This window comes from Erythranthe guttata, chromosome 1, assembly GCF_056151865.1.
Source record: "Erythranthe guttata isolate IM_541 chromosome 1, IM_541, whole genome shotgun sequence".
NCBI lineage: Eukaryota > Viridiplantae > Streptophyta > Magnoliopsida > Lamiales > Phrymaceae > Erythranthe > Erythranthe guttata.
Window position 1 is genome coordinate 8825798 of NC_142533.1, and position 14435 is coordinate 8840232.

At 38.3% G+C, this 14435-nt stretch overlaps 2 protein-coding genes across 2 annotated transcripts; one reads left to right on the forward strand and one right to left on the reverse strand.

Annotated features, from left to right (window-relative positions):
* The first annotated feature begins 6136 nt into the window (after nucleotides 1-6136).
* On the forward strand, nucleotides 6137-8032 carry PLA-I{BETA]2 (alpha/beta-Hydrolases superfamily protein). Its single transcript, XM_013003473.2, has one exon. It carries the CDS (start codon nucleotides 6313-6315, stop codon nucleotides 7942-7944), a length of 1632 nt encoding a protein of 543 aa, XP_012858927.2. The 5' UTR covers nucleotides 6137-6312; the 3' UTR covers nucleotides 7945-8032.
* A 5553-nt stretch (nucleotides 8033-13585) lies between these two features.
* LOC148772789 (uncharacterized) lies at nucleotides 13586-13999 on the reverse strand. The gene has a single exon (XM_088816967.1). It carries the CDS (start codon nucleotides 13997-13999, stop codon nucleotides 13586-13588), a length of 414 nt encoding a protein of 137 aa, XP_088673093.1.
* Nucleotides 14000-14435: the final 436 nt, after the last annotated feature.

The following is a 14435-nucleotide window of genomic DNA, read 5'->3' on the forward strand; positions in this document are numbered from 1 at the left end:
GCAGATCGGTAGCTTGACAACTTGATGATCCTGAGGTACCTGCGAAATGAACACACGTGAACTACGCCGGGGGTTGATCCGACGGAAACCCCTCCGACGCTCAAGTCAGACGTGCTGATCATAGAAATAGTGCAGAGAATACAATTAATAGTAGGAATGAGTTCAAACCTTTATTTATAGCTTAGTTGAGATTGTCGGGCCCAAACCTTACTTGAAGATGATTGGACCTCGGTGATAGTGGTCTTCGACATTGGGCTCGTGGCCCAATAGGTAAATAATTTGTAGGCCCATTGGGTTGGGCCAATTAGGCATATCAAATATATTATAAAATATCAACATTTAGTTATCCCTACAACTTAATTAAGTTACCACGATTTAATTGTTTCTTAACTGTTTATATGAGACCATATTATATTACCAAAAGATAGAAGTAAAGTGCAAGTGGAATCTAATGTTACATATATGATCGCCCATTTGAGATAGGACCCTCGCATTTTATTTGAATATAATTAAATTCAACCCCATATCATTACCCTCTTACTAATTCTATTCTTACACTTAATATTTTCCCCATATACATATATACATTTACATTTATCATTTTTGTTTCTATATATATATATATATATATATATATATATATATATATATATATATATATATATATATATTCGATAAGTTTACTATATTATTATTATTATTACGTATTTATTTTTATTTATTTTTTCGATAATGCAACCATTTTATCCAATTTAACTTTTGATTAATGTCTATTATTTTTTGACGTGCATAATTCAAATGTTATATAGTCGAATTAATCAACCAATATTATTTTTACATATATGGCATACGATTTTTTGTGGATGCAATAAAAAGAAAACAATTATAGTACTAGCAATTGTGAACTTATCATAAATAAATAAATATAAAAAAAAAACTTATCAATCAGAAGGTTTTTGGATCCATGTGTGCCCTCTTTCCTCCATCTCTTAATATTTGTTTAAGATTTATAAATATTGAAAAATGAAGTCCAAGAAGTTTTAGAAGATGTAAGATTGAGAAATTAATTATATAAAAAAAAAAAAAAAAAAAACCTTTTGTATCCCACGTGTTAATTTTGCAAATTCCTTTTTATTTATTTATATGTAATTTTCCTACTCTACCCATAAAACTAACGGACCTACCACTGACGGAAAAATCGATGGAGGGGAGTGTATATGCCAAAATGTTAAACGTTTGGAGATTATTTGCCAAAAGACTAAACTTCAGGGAAGGTGGATGCAAATTACCCCAAATTGTAATTTCAAAAATCATTATGTTTTCATTGATATATACATTAACCAAATATGGTTTAAAGAAATGGTTGCACACAAGATTTGAATGTCTCCAATTTGGTTGAGTTTTTATTTTAGTTTGGCTATGTAAGTTGTAACATCAAATGAAAGAATTTTAGTAATGCAACATTGAAGAGTAAAGAAAATGTTTATTCCATCCTAAAATTCAATGTTCAAACCCCCGATTTATAAGAATTCATAGAGAAAATAAAATTTAGTTTGAATACAAAATATAATTGAATGCATCAACTTTATATTTTCCTGGAAATATATACGCTTGACTTAGGTTCTTGCAGTGAAATAAAATTGAAAATTCCAACTTATATTATTGAACATGTTGTGGCATACAGGGAAATGAATATAAGTAAGGGGTTATTTGTCAAAACCCCTCAATAAAGCTTTTTACTGTGATTTTGATTTTGTAAAAAAAAAGGGGGTCATTAGCAATAATTCTCCTCTATAGATAAAAAATGGTGATATATCCATATTATAATTCTTCCTTTGTGATAACCCCTAAAATATTTATTTTCAATATTGCCCTTGCAGCAATTATCACAATTTCTAACACTTAACCATGATTTTCGAAATCCCTAATAATATGGGCGCCTAAATCCCTATTAATTAGCATTAATATATGCTTTCCTATCAAAGCTGGTTCCAAATTAAAAAAAAAATCAAATTACATAAAATTTGCTGAAGAAGATGCACGAAGGTGAAAACTCCCCCAAATTGAAAACTCCCCCAAATCGAAAATTCCTTGCTTCGAAACTGCAGTCACATACCAAAAATCGAAAACATTAGGTACAACGTCATACATCCATAACCCCTACTAGTCATATACAGTCTCTGGTTTTGATTTGAAGTAGTCATATTCAAATCTCCATGTAGGCATTAACAGAATAGTGAGAATATGACTATTATGTGACTAGGTTGTGTATAACAGTGTAATTAACATATTGTAGAAACATAATTATTAAAATAACAGTAAGAATATGACTATTATGTGACTGTGCTTTGTAAAACAGTGTAATTAATAGGACAATGGGAATTAACAGACAGTAGAAGCATGATTCTCAACAAAACAGCGAGAATAGGACTATTATGTGACTACGGTTTGTATAACAATGACTGAACATGACAGTGGGAATATGACTATTATGTGACTATGTTCTGCGTAATGTGACTACAAGCCATCATCACTTGAAAAAGCTTGCAACATTAATAGCAAGATACATTGTAAACAGAAAAAAATGACTACAAAAAAACAAAAAAAAAAAAAAACTCTGCATAGAATCAAGACATAATACATGAAAATCAAACAATCAAATATACTCTGAAAATTAATAAAATCACGATAAAGTGACTACATATGTTTGCTGCAAGGAAAATAAAGGAAAATAAAATACTGAAATCACATTATCCATTATAAAAAAATAAAAGCCATACTTAATTCTTAAAAATAATTAAAAAATTAAAAACAATAACTAATGTGATCTTCCAATAAAGGCCATCGAACATGTTTTTTTGTTGTGGTAGCCAACTCGGTTGCACCGACTGTACTTAATCTTCCGTTTGATCTTCTCTGTCAAATATGACTACTTTGTTAAACATATGCAGCACTTCAAAAAAATGACAAATATAACTAAGCTGTTAAACATGATTACTCTGTCATTACTACTCTATAAAATACACTGCACTACAACCGACTAATCTTGTAATTCAATGGGTTTTCCAGATCTAAACATTCAGAATATGCAGAATAACACAAAAATCATTAAAATCCAGAATAATTGAAAATCAATGTATGCGTTCATAACAAATAAATAATAAAACTGAAAATTCAGATCCATAACATATTCTATTGCTAGTTCGACAATTAATTCGAGAAGAATAAAAAAATAAAAATTTACCAATTAATATAGTATATATTGGTATTCTGCGGTGAGAGAAGGGGAATCTCCATGTAGAAATCACGCATCCGACGGAGGGGGGCGACAAGGTGGGGGAGGCGTCGCCGCCAATAGTACCAGGCCTCGATGTGGTGGTGTTGGACGAGGGGGGAGACGATCTCCAACATCGGCGGAGGAAGGCCTCCTGCAATGAGTTTCGGCCGGCAGCGTTTGAAGAGTATTGTTGGCTTCGGCAGCGGCGGTTTACAGATCTGAAGGAAAAAAGAAAAAAGAAACTGTGAACGAGAGAGAGAGAGAGAGAGAGAGAGAGAGAGAGAGAGAGAGAGAGAGAGAGAGAGAGAGAGAGAGAGAGAGAGAGAGAGAGAGAGAGAGAGAGAGAGGGAGAGATACACAAGAATGAGAAAAATAAAATTGTATTACGTTAAAAACTTAATACATAGGGGCACTTTAGTCTTATCATGTCTGGTAGGGGGTCTCACTAATTTAGATACGAATGTGAGTTATGGAAAAAATCTTTAAAATTAATTGTGTTTAATTCAAAATATTTTCGAAATAAGAGGTGTACGGCATACATCCCCAAAAAAAGAACTTTTCATTGTGATAACTACAAAATTAATATCCATATAAGTCGTAAATTCTTTAGACAGATTACCTAAATTACCACAACTTAGTTTCTTTTGAATCTCTTTGTTTTTATATATTTTTTTAATTTTGTGTTTTTTTTTTCATTTTTTGTGTTTTTTTTTCATTTTGATTTTGAAAAGATGGTTTTATTTTTATTTTTGGTTTTCTAATGGTTTTCTTTTTAATTTCAATTTTTTCAAAAAAAAATGGTATTTTTTAGATAATTTTTTTAAGAAAAGAAATTGGATCCATCCAAAAAACAACTAACAAATGGGGGGTGTCTTCCCTAATAATCCCTATTATTATTAAAAGGTCAATCAAAAGATAGGTTGCTTTTTCAAAACCAAAATTTTGGTACAAATCAATTAAGCTCTTCTTCTTTTTAACAAAGTTATACCAACACATTTTTTTTGTAGCTTTCCAATTTGATAAATGTTCGAAACTCTTGTACAATTTGGATTTTTCTATTTGCCAACCTTTCACCTAATAAAAATCAAAATACATAATAGCATTGCAAGACCGATGATGCTAAAATATAGCTCACCTGGGGTAGTATAGAAAACGAGTTGGGAGAGCAAAGCTGATTAGTAGCTAGTCAACTTGATGATCCTGAGGTCCCTGCGAAATGAACACACGTGAACTAAGTCGGGGGTTGATCCGGCGGAAACCCCTCTGACGCTCAAGTCAGATGTACTGATCGTAGAGATAGTGGAGAGAATAAAACTCGAGATTGATTGTGAATAATTAGAACGTACCTTTACAAATGAGTAAAACATCTATTTATATGTCGTTGATTGGGTTGGGCTTTCTTTGTTGGGCCCAAGCCTTACATTGAAGGCGCTTGGGCTTTCGTGTAATGGGCCCGAATACTTTCGTGTATTGGGTCTAGTTATTAAATAAATTAGGACCCATTGGGTCGGCCCAATTAGATATATCAAAGACCATGTTTGACTAATAATTTAGCTTAGGAGATATTTTTTTTCTTTTTCTCTTTCTTCGTGTGTTTATAGATGGTTTTGAAAATTATATAATTGTAGTTTTTCAAAAAAGTTATATAATTATAGGTACTACAATATTAAAATGTTGTTTGATTTTATTGTTTCGACTTCGAACATGATTTTGACCGCTTTCTAGTCTAATTTTGACAGAATTTGAAATACAAAAATTGCAATTCTTTGAGTTAGCTTTTTAATCCAACTGTAATTAATTAGATTGGATGGCATGTAACAAAATTATACATGAATGAGTTACATTTTGAATTTTACATAACTGAAAACATTCAAGTTGTGAGCGACGATCATTGATTCATGCATATCTTTCACATTTGATATCCACTTTGATAATTTGAATCAGATTAAAAAGTTAATTCAAAGAACTATAAATTCTATGTTTCAAATTTTGTCAACTTCAGACACGAAAATGGTTAAAAGTACTTTTAAAACCGAAAGTTATTGAAACTGAAACGACATTTGTCATATCTCTTCTGGTGATTTGCATATCATATACTATTATATAAGAAAGTGAATCTGATAGAGGAAAAAGGAAAATAATAATAAATAAAGAAACACGTAAAACATTGGACGAGACCGGAAATATTGATAGAGAAGCACGTAAAAGTGAGCGAAGCACAACTCCATGTTAGAAATTTTAGACATTTGTCAAAGTTTTGAACAATATAACAACAATTCAATTACTAGGTTCGGTCCACACATTAACAATTATCAATATTTAATTGCAATATTTTGATCTTGAATTTTATGGAACAAACTGGAAAATAAAACCATTTTTTTAGACGAAAAATTCGACATATTTACAAATATAATTTTGATAAAATTTGCTGATACATCGTTGTTCTGAAATATTTTGAAATTCTACGAATAAGCTTTGAGACATGTTTTTTGTTTCATATTCCTATTAATAATATTTCAGTACGGTAGATCTGTATGATGATTTAATATTGACTATAATTTATCACCCAAAAAAGATAAATCAGTACGGCGCATACAATATTTCATTATTACGGTGTTCGTGTGATTAGAAAAAAAAAATCGTTAGAAATCCGGTAAAGAAAAATACAGTAACTCTTAGTTTTCACCAATATGAGCGTGGATTGAAGGAGAACGCGAAATGGTTAAAAGAACTATTTCAGTAAATAAAATGGTAAAAAAAAATATTTAAATTTTGGGGGTTCAAACTTTGAATAAAGAAATAAAATCTCAAAATTTATTGACTTTTTTGAAAGGTCAACAAAATTAAAAGAAAAAAAGGTCCATTCAAATGGTTCACATTGTATTTTAGCTAAATCTACTTGCTTATATAGTCCTCTCTCACTAATGACTAACCCGTGTGAGGGCACTTAGTAATTTTCCTATTTCAAACCTCTCTCTCTCTCTTTCTCTCTCTAGATTTTTTCCTAATTTGTTTGTTAAGCCGTCAAAACAAATATGATGCAAATCGGATCAACACTTCCGGCGCACAATCTTCAACTTTTCCGAGTCAGACGCGCCGGCTTTGAGTGCTCCGGTTCACCTCTCAATCCACTGAACCGGGTTCACACTCGAAACCCGGAAAGACTATCCACCGAAATTACTAAAGAACACCTCTTCAACCTCGAAAAGCTGTTGCAGAAGCAGCCCCACCCGAATCCGCCCGACCCGGAACCGGCGATAAATGGATCCAACACCACCGGAGAAAACCGGGGTAGGGGAATCCTTGAAGGCTTGAACTTGGCCTCCAGTGTTTGGCCGGAAATGAAGGCGGCGGAGGAAATGTCGCCGCGGTATCTGAACAGGCTGCAGCGGCTCCTGTCGAAGTCCGCGGAATATTCTCCCCGGAATATTCTCGGCAGCCGTTGGCGCGAGTACCACGGCAGCGACGACTGGGCCGGGTTGCTCGACCCGCTCGACGAGAATCTCCGGCGGGAGGTTGTCCGTTTCGGTGAGTTCATTCAGGCGGCGTACCACTGCTTCCACTCCAACCCCGCCACCTCCACGGAGGAGGCGCAGTGGCCCCGCCACGTGGCGCTGCCGGATCGGTCGTACCGCGTGACGAAGAGCCTCTACGCGACTGCGTCTATCGGGCTGCCGAAATGGGTGGATGACGTGGCGCCGGATCTCGGGTGGATGACTCAGCGATCCAGCTGGGTCGGGTACGTGGCGGTCTGCGACGACAGTACAGAAATCCAACGGATGGGAAGGAGAGATATCGTCATCGCCCTACGAGGAACCGCCACGTGTCTCGAGTGGGCCGAGAATGTAAGAGATGTGTTGGTTCCAATATCCGATGAATATAATAATAATAATAATAATAATCAGAAAAAAAATGGAGGAATTGAGTCAACTGACGGACAACAGCCCAAAGTTGAATGTGGGTTTCTGAGTTTGTTCAAAACACGTGGGGAGCACGTGCCTAGCCTCGCCGAGTCGGTGGTCGAAGAAATCCAAAGACTAATGGAGAAATACAAAGGCGAAGCCTTGAGCATAACAATAACAGGTCACAGCCTCGGAGCGGCTCTAGCTTTACTGATCGGTGACGAACTGAGCACGTGCGCACCCGACGTGCCACCTGTCGCCGTTTTCTCGTTCGGTGGGCCCCGCGTGGGTAATCGAGGTTTTGCAAATCGAATCCAATCGAACAAAGTCAAAGTTCTACGAATTGTAAATTCTCAAGATTTAGTCACTCGAGTTCCGGGCATGTTCGTGAGCGAGGAGCTCGATAAGAAATTGAGAGAAAACGGGGCGAGAAAGTTGCTTAATGCTCTCGATAACAATATGCCTTGGGCGTATGCGCATGTTGGCACTGAACTGAGGGTCGATACGAAAATGTCGCCATTCTTAAAACCCGATGCGGATGTGGCGTGTTGCCACGATTTGGAGGCGTATTTGCACTTGGTGGATGGTTTCTTGGCATCAAATTGCCCATTTAGACCAAATGCTAAGAGAAGTTTGTGGAAATTGCTTAATGAGCAAAGATCTAATGTTAAAAGATTGTACAGAAGTAAGGCAAAGGCCTTGAACTTGAGTAATCTTAAAAGTGATATGTCTACTATGGCTAACTGTTTGCCTAGCCCATCTTAATATTAACAAAAGTGGTATAGGTTTTGTGGAATAACAAAGATAATGTATCAACTTGTAATATTGTAATGGTGTCTTTTCTTTGTTTTTATCTTTTATTGTTTGTTTATATAAAGTGGCCATCTAACTTATATCGCCATTAATCTCACTACAAATTGATCTCAATAACATACCATATAATGATGACTTTAATTAGGGCGACGAATATGGGTGCTTCATAGGCGCTCCATACTTCACTTAACTAACGGTTAAAACGTTTGAAAAGAAAACCTCAAACATCACTCAAGACTATGATAGAAAGAAAAATATTTATATGATTGATTAAGAAGGTGTTTGGCTAAGTTTACGAGCAACTAAAAATAACTTATAAGATGTTCAAGAACTCATAAGCTATTCAAAAGTGTTTGGTAAAAAAATCAAAAAATCCTAAAAAAAGTCACAAAAAATAGGTTGTTAGAGAGCTTATTATTAAGATCTGTTTGTAAAAGTATATCCACACATTTTTATTTAAAATCTTAAAAACAGTAAAAATAACTTATAAGCTTATTATCCAAACACTTTTAAAAAATAAGACACAAAAATTTACAATCTAGGGGTGATTTCGCTACGGCTATTGAACATTTAGTTTAATATTGTGTATCTAACATATCTTGCGGTATTGAAAAAGTTTATATCATTACCATACCAACAATTGCGGGAAATCGTTATTCGGGACGGTACTATCGGTATGTGGTACTCTACCATGCATGTAGATGGACTCGAATGATATAATACTTACGGGAGTAAGTTTTTTGAAAGAACTTATATCAAAGGAGATAAGGCTTTCGGTGTGCGCCGCAATAGTGGATCTAAATGAGAAAAGTAGTTGTCTTTGGAAATAAGATCCCACCAAAGCTTAGAGATTCAGGGATTTGTACGATTCCATGCACTATAGGTACTAGATATTTCAAGAGGGCATTGTGTGATCAAGGGGCGAGCGTAAATTTAATGCATTATTATTTAATGATAAATTTAATTTAAGATAAACTAAGCCCACGTCAGTGATCTTGCAGTTATCCGATGGATATTTATCTCACCTTTTACGTATAGTTGATGATGTATTGGTCAAGGTAGACAAGTTCATACTTGCCAATTTTTTATAATACTGGACATAGAGGAAGATGAAAATATTCCCTTTATCTTAAGCCATTCTTTCTCAGAAATGGGTATATCTATCATTGATGTAGGAAATAGAGAGCTAAGAATGGGTGTGGGGGAAACAATGATTTTCAAGGTGTACTAGGTGGATAAGAACCTTACTATGGAAACAAGTGTTATTTGCTTGAAGAGTTAAGTGATTCCAACCTTATTATTTTTGTTGAATTGTATAATTCTAAAAAGGTTGTGGAACTAATGTGCATGTAAGAGAACAAGGGAAAATGTAAAGGTGGTGACAATGTCTACTACTCAAAATATCATAGTAAAATACATGTTGCCAAGCCCCATGACACGGAGAAAAAAAAATTGAAGGGCCTTTCTAAACACGTGATATGTGTAAAACCTACGTATGAATTACCGCAAGTGTACAATATCGCATTTTGTTGAACACTGGTTCCATATTGATCCACATGGACCTATAGATTTACATGCTGCGTAAAGTAATTATATTATCGTTATATTATCAGTCGATCGTAATTGGTTGAAATAATGATTAACCCTAATAATTTTTTTTATGATTAAAATGTAAATATTATAAATCAAAAAAGTCGTAGACAATTACAACGGGTATACCCGAGGAAATTGTAGAATCTATTGCAGAAAGCAAAAAGAAATAACTAACGTACTAAAAGCATTAATAAATGTGGGATAACCCACGAAATCCGGGTGCTAGCTGAACATAGCCGAGTAAACATCTAGTTAGATCTTCCTTGTGAGATCCTTCGGAGTAGTTTCAATTTTCTCAAATTTTCACTTGTTGCAAGCCTCCCAAATGTGGTACACGAGACTTGCTAGTGCACATCGTTGCTGTACAACTTCCCCCATACATTCTTCTTGAGCCATTTAAGTGTTGCACCCAATGTGGTTGGTCGTCGGCGGATACCCAACCATATTCGTATGTTGTCCCACACCTCTCGAGATATGCTACATGTGAAGAAGATGTGCTTCTTAGTCTCGTCCACCACACCATATAAGACGCATTTGGAGTTGTCGACTCTACGCCCCCGTCGCTCCACTCGGTCCATTGTGGCCATTCGATTCTTGGCTGCCATCCATAGGGTAAACGAGTGCTTTGGGGTCATAGATGGCGACCAAAGAATTTTACCCCATGGTTTGATCGAGGCCGTAGCCCTAATCCAGTCGTATACTTTGCTCACATTTAATTTGCCAAGCTCCGTACAAGATTCCAGCTTAACAATAAGTAGATGAGTAGTCCCCGCGCTCTCCACCAGTTTGTCCCGAATCCGGATTATGCTCATGAAGAAGGGTGAAGCTGTAAGTGTCGGTGACCACTCCCATATGGTTCGTCCCTTGAGATATAATTCATTCACCCACTGTATCCATAGAGAGTCATTCTTCAAGTGAAAATCCCGCAAGTTTTTCACAAGAAGGCTTCGATTCCAATCAGTCAAATCAAGGAGGCCCAAACCCCCTTCTTCATTTGGTTTGCACATCTTCGGCCATGCCACTTTCGGGGCAGCCGCACCCCATAAAAACGTTTTGCATAGTTTCTCAATACTCTCGATAATTGTTTGTGAGATAGAAAATATTGATAACCAGTAGCAACATGTACCTTGAACCACAGTTTTCAAAATCTCCAAACGGTCGACATATGAGAGAGTTTGGGGAGTCCACGCTCCTATGGCTTGCTCGATTTTGTCGAGCAATGGTTGATGGTTGAGCACTCGTAATTTAGATGCAGCGAGTGGAATTCCAAGGTATCGAAATGGAGACACTCCCGTGGCAAAGTGAAACTCATTTTCGATCTCTAATCGGTCCCAACTCCCGCTATGAAAATATTAGACTTCACATGATTTTCGTTGTGCCCTGAAACCTGCCCAAATTTTTAGACCGTCTTGGCGAGGATACAGACCGATTCTACATCTCCACGAGAAAATACCATTAGGTCGTCCGCAAAAAAATGGTGTGTTATCTTGTGTAGATGGCACATCAGATGGTAGTTAAGTTCTTGATCCATCGGTCGTACATGGAGTAGCCGGGAGAGGTACTCCATGCATATAACGAACAAGTAGGGCTGGAAGGGATATCCTTGCTTCAATCCATGCATGGATGGAAAGAACCCCTTCGTCTCCCCGTTAACCGAGATCGAATATGATACATAAGTTATGCATAGCATAATCCATCCCGTGAATTTAACTGGGAAACCCAAGCCCTCCAATATAGCTTGGAGAAATTCCCAGTTAACCGAGTCATATGCTTTGCGTAAATCCATCTTCAACAAGAATCTAGGCGAAATACGCTTCCTCTCATAATGCCACATAAGATGTTCCACCATGTGTATATTGTCCGTGATCGATCTCCCTTCCCCCCCCCCCCCCCCAAACACTAATTGTGCTCTATCGATAATCTATGATAGAACGTTGCCTAAACGGGACGTTAGGACTTTCGCAATGACCTTATAGATCATATTGCACCAAGCTATTGGTCGAAAATCCACCACTTCTTGAGCTTGTACTTTCTTCAGGATGAAGACAAGTACCGTGTTATCCCATTGCTTCAGCAAAGAGCCAATTCGAAAAAATTCCACTGCTTCCGTCAAGAGTGGCCCAACCGTGTCCCATGAGTGTTTGAAAAAGTGGGTTGTAAAACCGTCCGGTCCCGGAGCTTTGTCGTCCAAGATATCAAACAATGCATCATTTATTTCTGAATTAATGATTGGACCCATAAGAGTAGCACTATCATCCTCGTGAATCCTTGGCACGGAATGTAAAACCTCTAAGTCAATAGCTTCGCAAGGCTGACGTGTTCTTAAGAATTCCATGTAAAACTTCAAAAATTCTGCATGGACTTCATCACGTGAGGTGGCCATCGTCCCGTCCGCACGGCGAATAGATGCCACGTGGTTCCGTTGAGCATTCCCTTTAGCCATTCCATGAAATAACTTGGTCGGCCAATCGTTGTTCTTCAAATAATGTAGCTTCGCCTTTTGGTAGTAGAAGCTTCGTTCCGCCTTTGTGAGAAATTTTGCTTTCTCCAGTCGGTTAAGTACTTCTTGTTGCAGGGTTGCATTGTGCTGATCTTCATGCAGCTGTTGTTTGGTCTCCTCAAGATCAAGAGACGCCCGTTTAGCTCGTTCCAATATGTGACCAAATTCCTTCCCATTAAGGCTTTTGAGAGGGTATTTCAAAGCCTTATGATTTTTTATCACCGCCCATTATCGGCTTCCTTGACGATCCGTTGTCCATACGTCTTGAACAATTGTCTTAAATTCTCCATGCATTTTCCACATATTGAAGAATCGTAACGGGCGAGAGACCGGCTCCTTATCCATCCCCATCTTTACTAAGATCAACGAGTGGTCCGAGTGCTTCACGAACGGTAAGAAAGTTGCCGAGCTGCCTCCATATGTTTGTTGTCATGTCGGAATCTCCATAGCTCGGTCAAGTTTGCTCCACACATTATGATTTGACCGAGTATAATAAAATCTCGTAGAGGTTAAGTCATCCAGCCCGGTTGACCGGCAACACTCTTGGATATCATTAACCATATAAGGGGTCACAACATTGGCACCCGATTTTTCAACTGGCCGACAAACCGTGTTGAAATCCCCTAAGCATAGCCACGGTAGAGTAGGAGCTCGACCGTAGTTTGCAAGCGACGTCCACAACGGCCTGCGAGGTGTAATTGAAAACCAACCACATACAATGCCCACCTGAATTTGCCGATGCGACACAAGACAGAGACTTTGCAATGAATGAGGTGGTCCGTCATTCCCAACGTCTCCACATGAACCACTGCCGGATTCCATATCAATAGAATACGGCCCACCCTATGAAGTTGGAAATTGGTCATATGACCCCAGTGCCGTAATTTCCGAGACATTATCCCTTCCAACACCCCCGGATCCCATACTTTCGTCTCCAATAATCCACATACATCCACCTTATGTCTCCTAATGAGGTCGGCGACCTTGTTTTGCGTGAAGGCATTGTTTAATCCCCTCACGTTCCAGCAGGCGACAATCATTGTTTAACTATAGGAGGAACAATGCCCCTCGGCGGCAATGGCGTAGCTTCATCGGTTGCACTGGTGGGCGTGTTCGTCCCTTCCACTCACATTGGAAAAACGTCACCCCTCCCTTTCGGCATAAGGATAGCCATAGCCGGGAGGTGCTTCTTCTTGAACGTAATAAATGGTTGGTCACCCGGAGTCGAAGCCACAAGAGTATTTATATTATTGAAGTTCGGTAGCTCTTCCCCCGAACGCAAGGGCGTTTCATAGCAATCCGTTGAGTCATCATCTTCGGCCACATCCTCCTCCCCAATGTCTTCGTCCGAAACATCAGTATCACTAAACCCTCAAATACTGTGTTGGTGCCCATCTATGGAAAAATGACATCCTCTCCCTCATTCGGTTGCTCAGGTGGAGTCACGGTCGTAGCATCCTCCCGAGGGGCAGGGGGTGCTGCCTTTTTCCGGATCCAACATCATTTCGTTAGTACATCAGCCCTACACTTTTCCAATGTGTGAGACATCGTCTTGCATTTCGTGAAATAGGCCGGAACATAAACATACTCGATTGGAACCTCATAGGATTGGTTCAACGAGTTGATCAGTGTCAATGATTTCCGCAGAGGTTTCGTAGCATCCACCTCCACCTGAATCCGTGCATAACCAAAGCCGGCCAACTCCTTTGTATTCTTGTCCATTTGAATCGGGCGTCCGATCTTCTGGACAATCATACTAATGGACTTATGGTTGTACAATTCTCTGGATATGTTGCGAAGCGCCACCCAATCGGGAATATACACCATCATCTCTTGAATGTCGAAGTTAAAGAACTTTGGCATCTTTCGAACATACAATGTGGAAGTACCAAAATTATACTTCCCCGCCTCCATAATCTTCGTCCTATCTTGGTCTGTTTCGAATTCGAACAAAATCCACCTGATAGGATGAATTTGGTACTTCGACGGGACCCCCCCCCCCCCCCCCCCCCCATCTTGCTTTGATGTCCTTGATCGCATCTATTCCGCAGAATGGCCCCGGAAAATAACCGACACTCAAGAACACACCCCTCGTATCCAAGTTTTCTACATCATCTTCTCCGAATCGTAAGACATCAGAGTCATCCAATCCTTCCACAGGGTGGAGCGCCAAGTCAGCCGACGGTGGGCGCGTTCATTTGAAGAAACTTGCCCACGTTTTCGGATCTTCCTTGTTGCCGGTTGGAACTCGTCCACGTTCCTCTGCTGCCTTAGAAATTTTTGTTTGAGGAATGGCCGAAGTAATGGGCTCCGACGTGGTGGGAGCTGCCACGCCAATCTCCAAATTCGT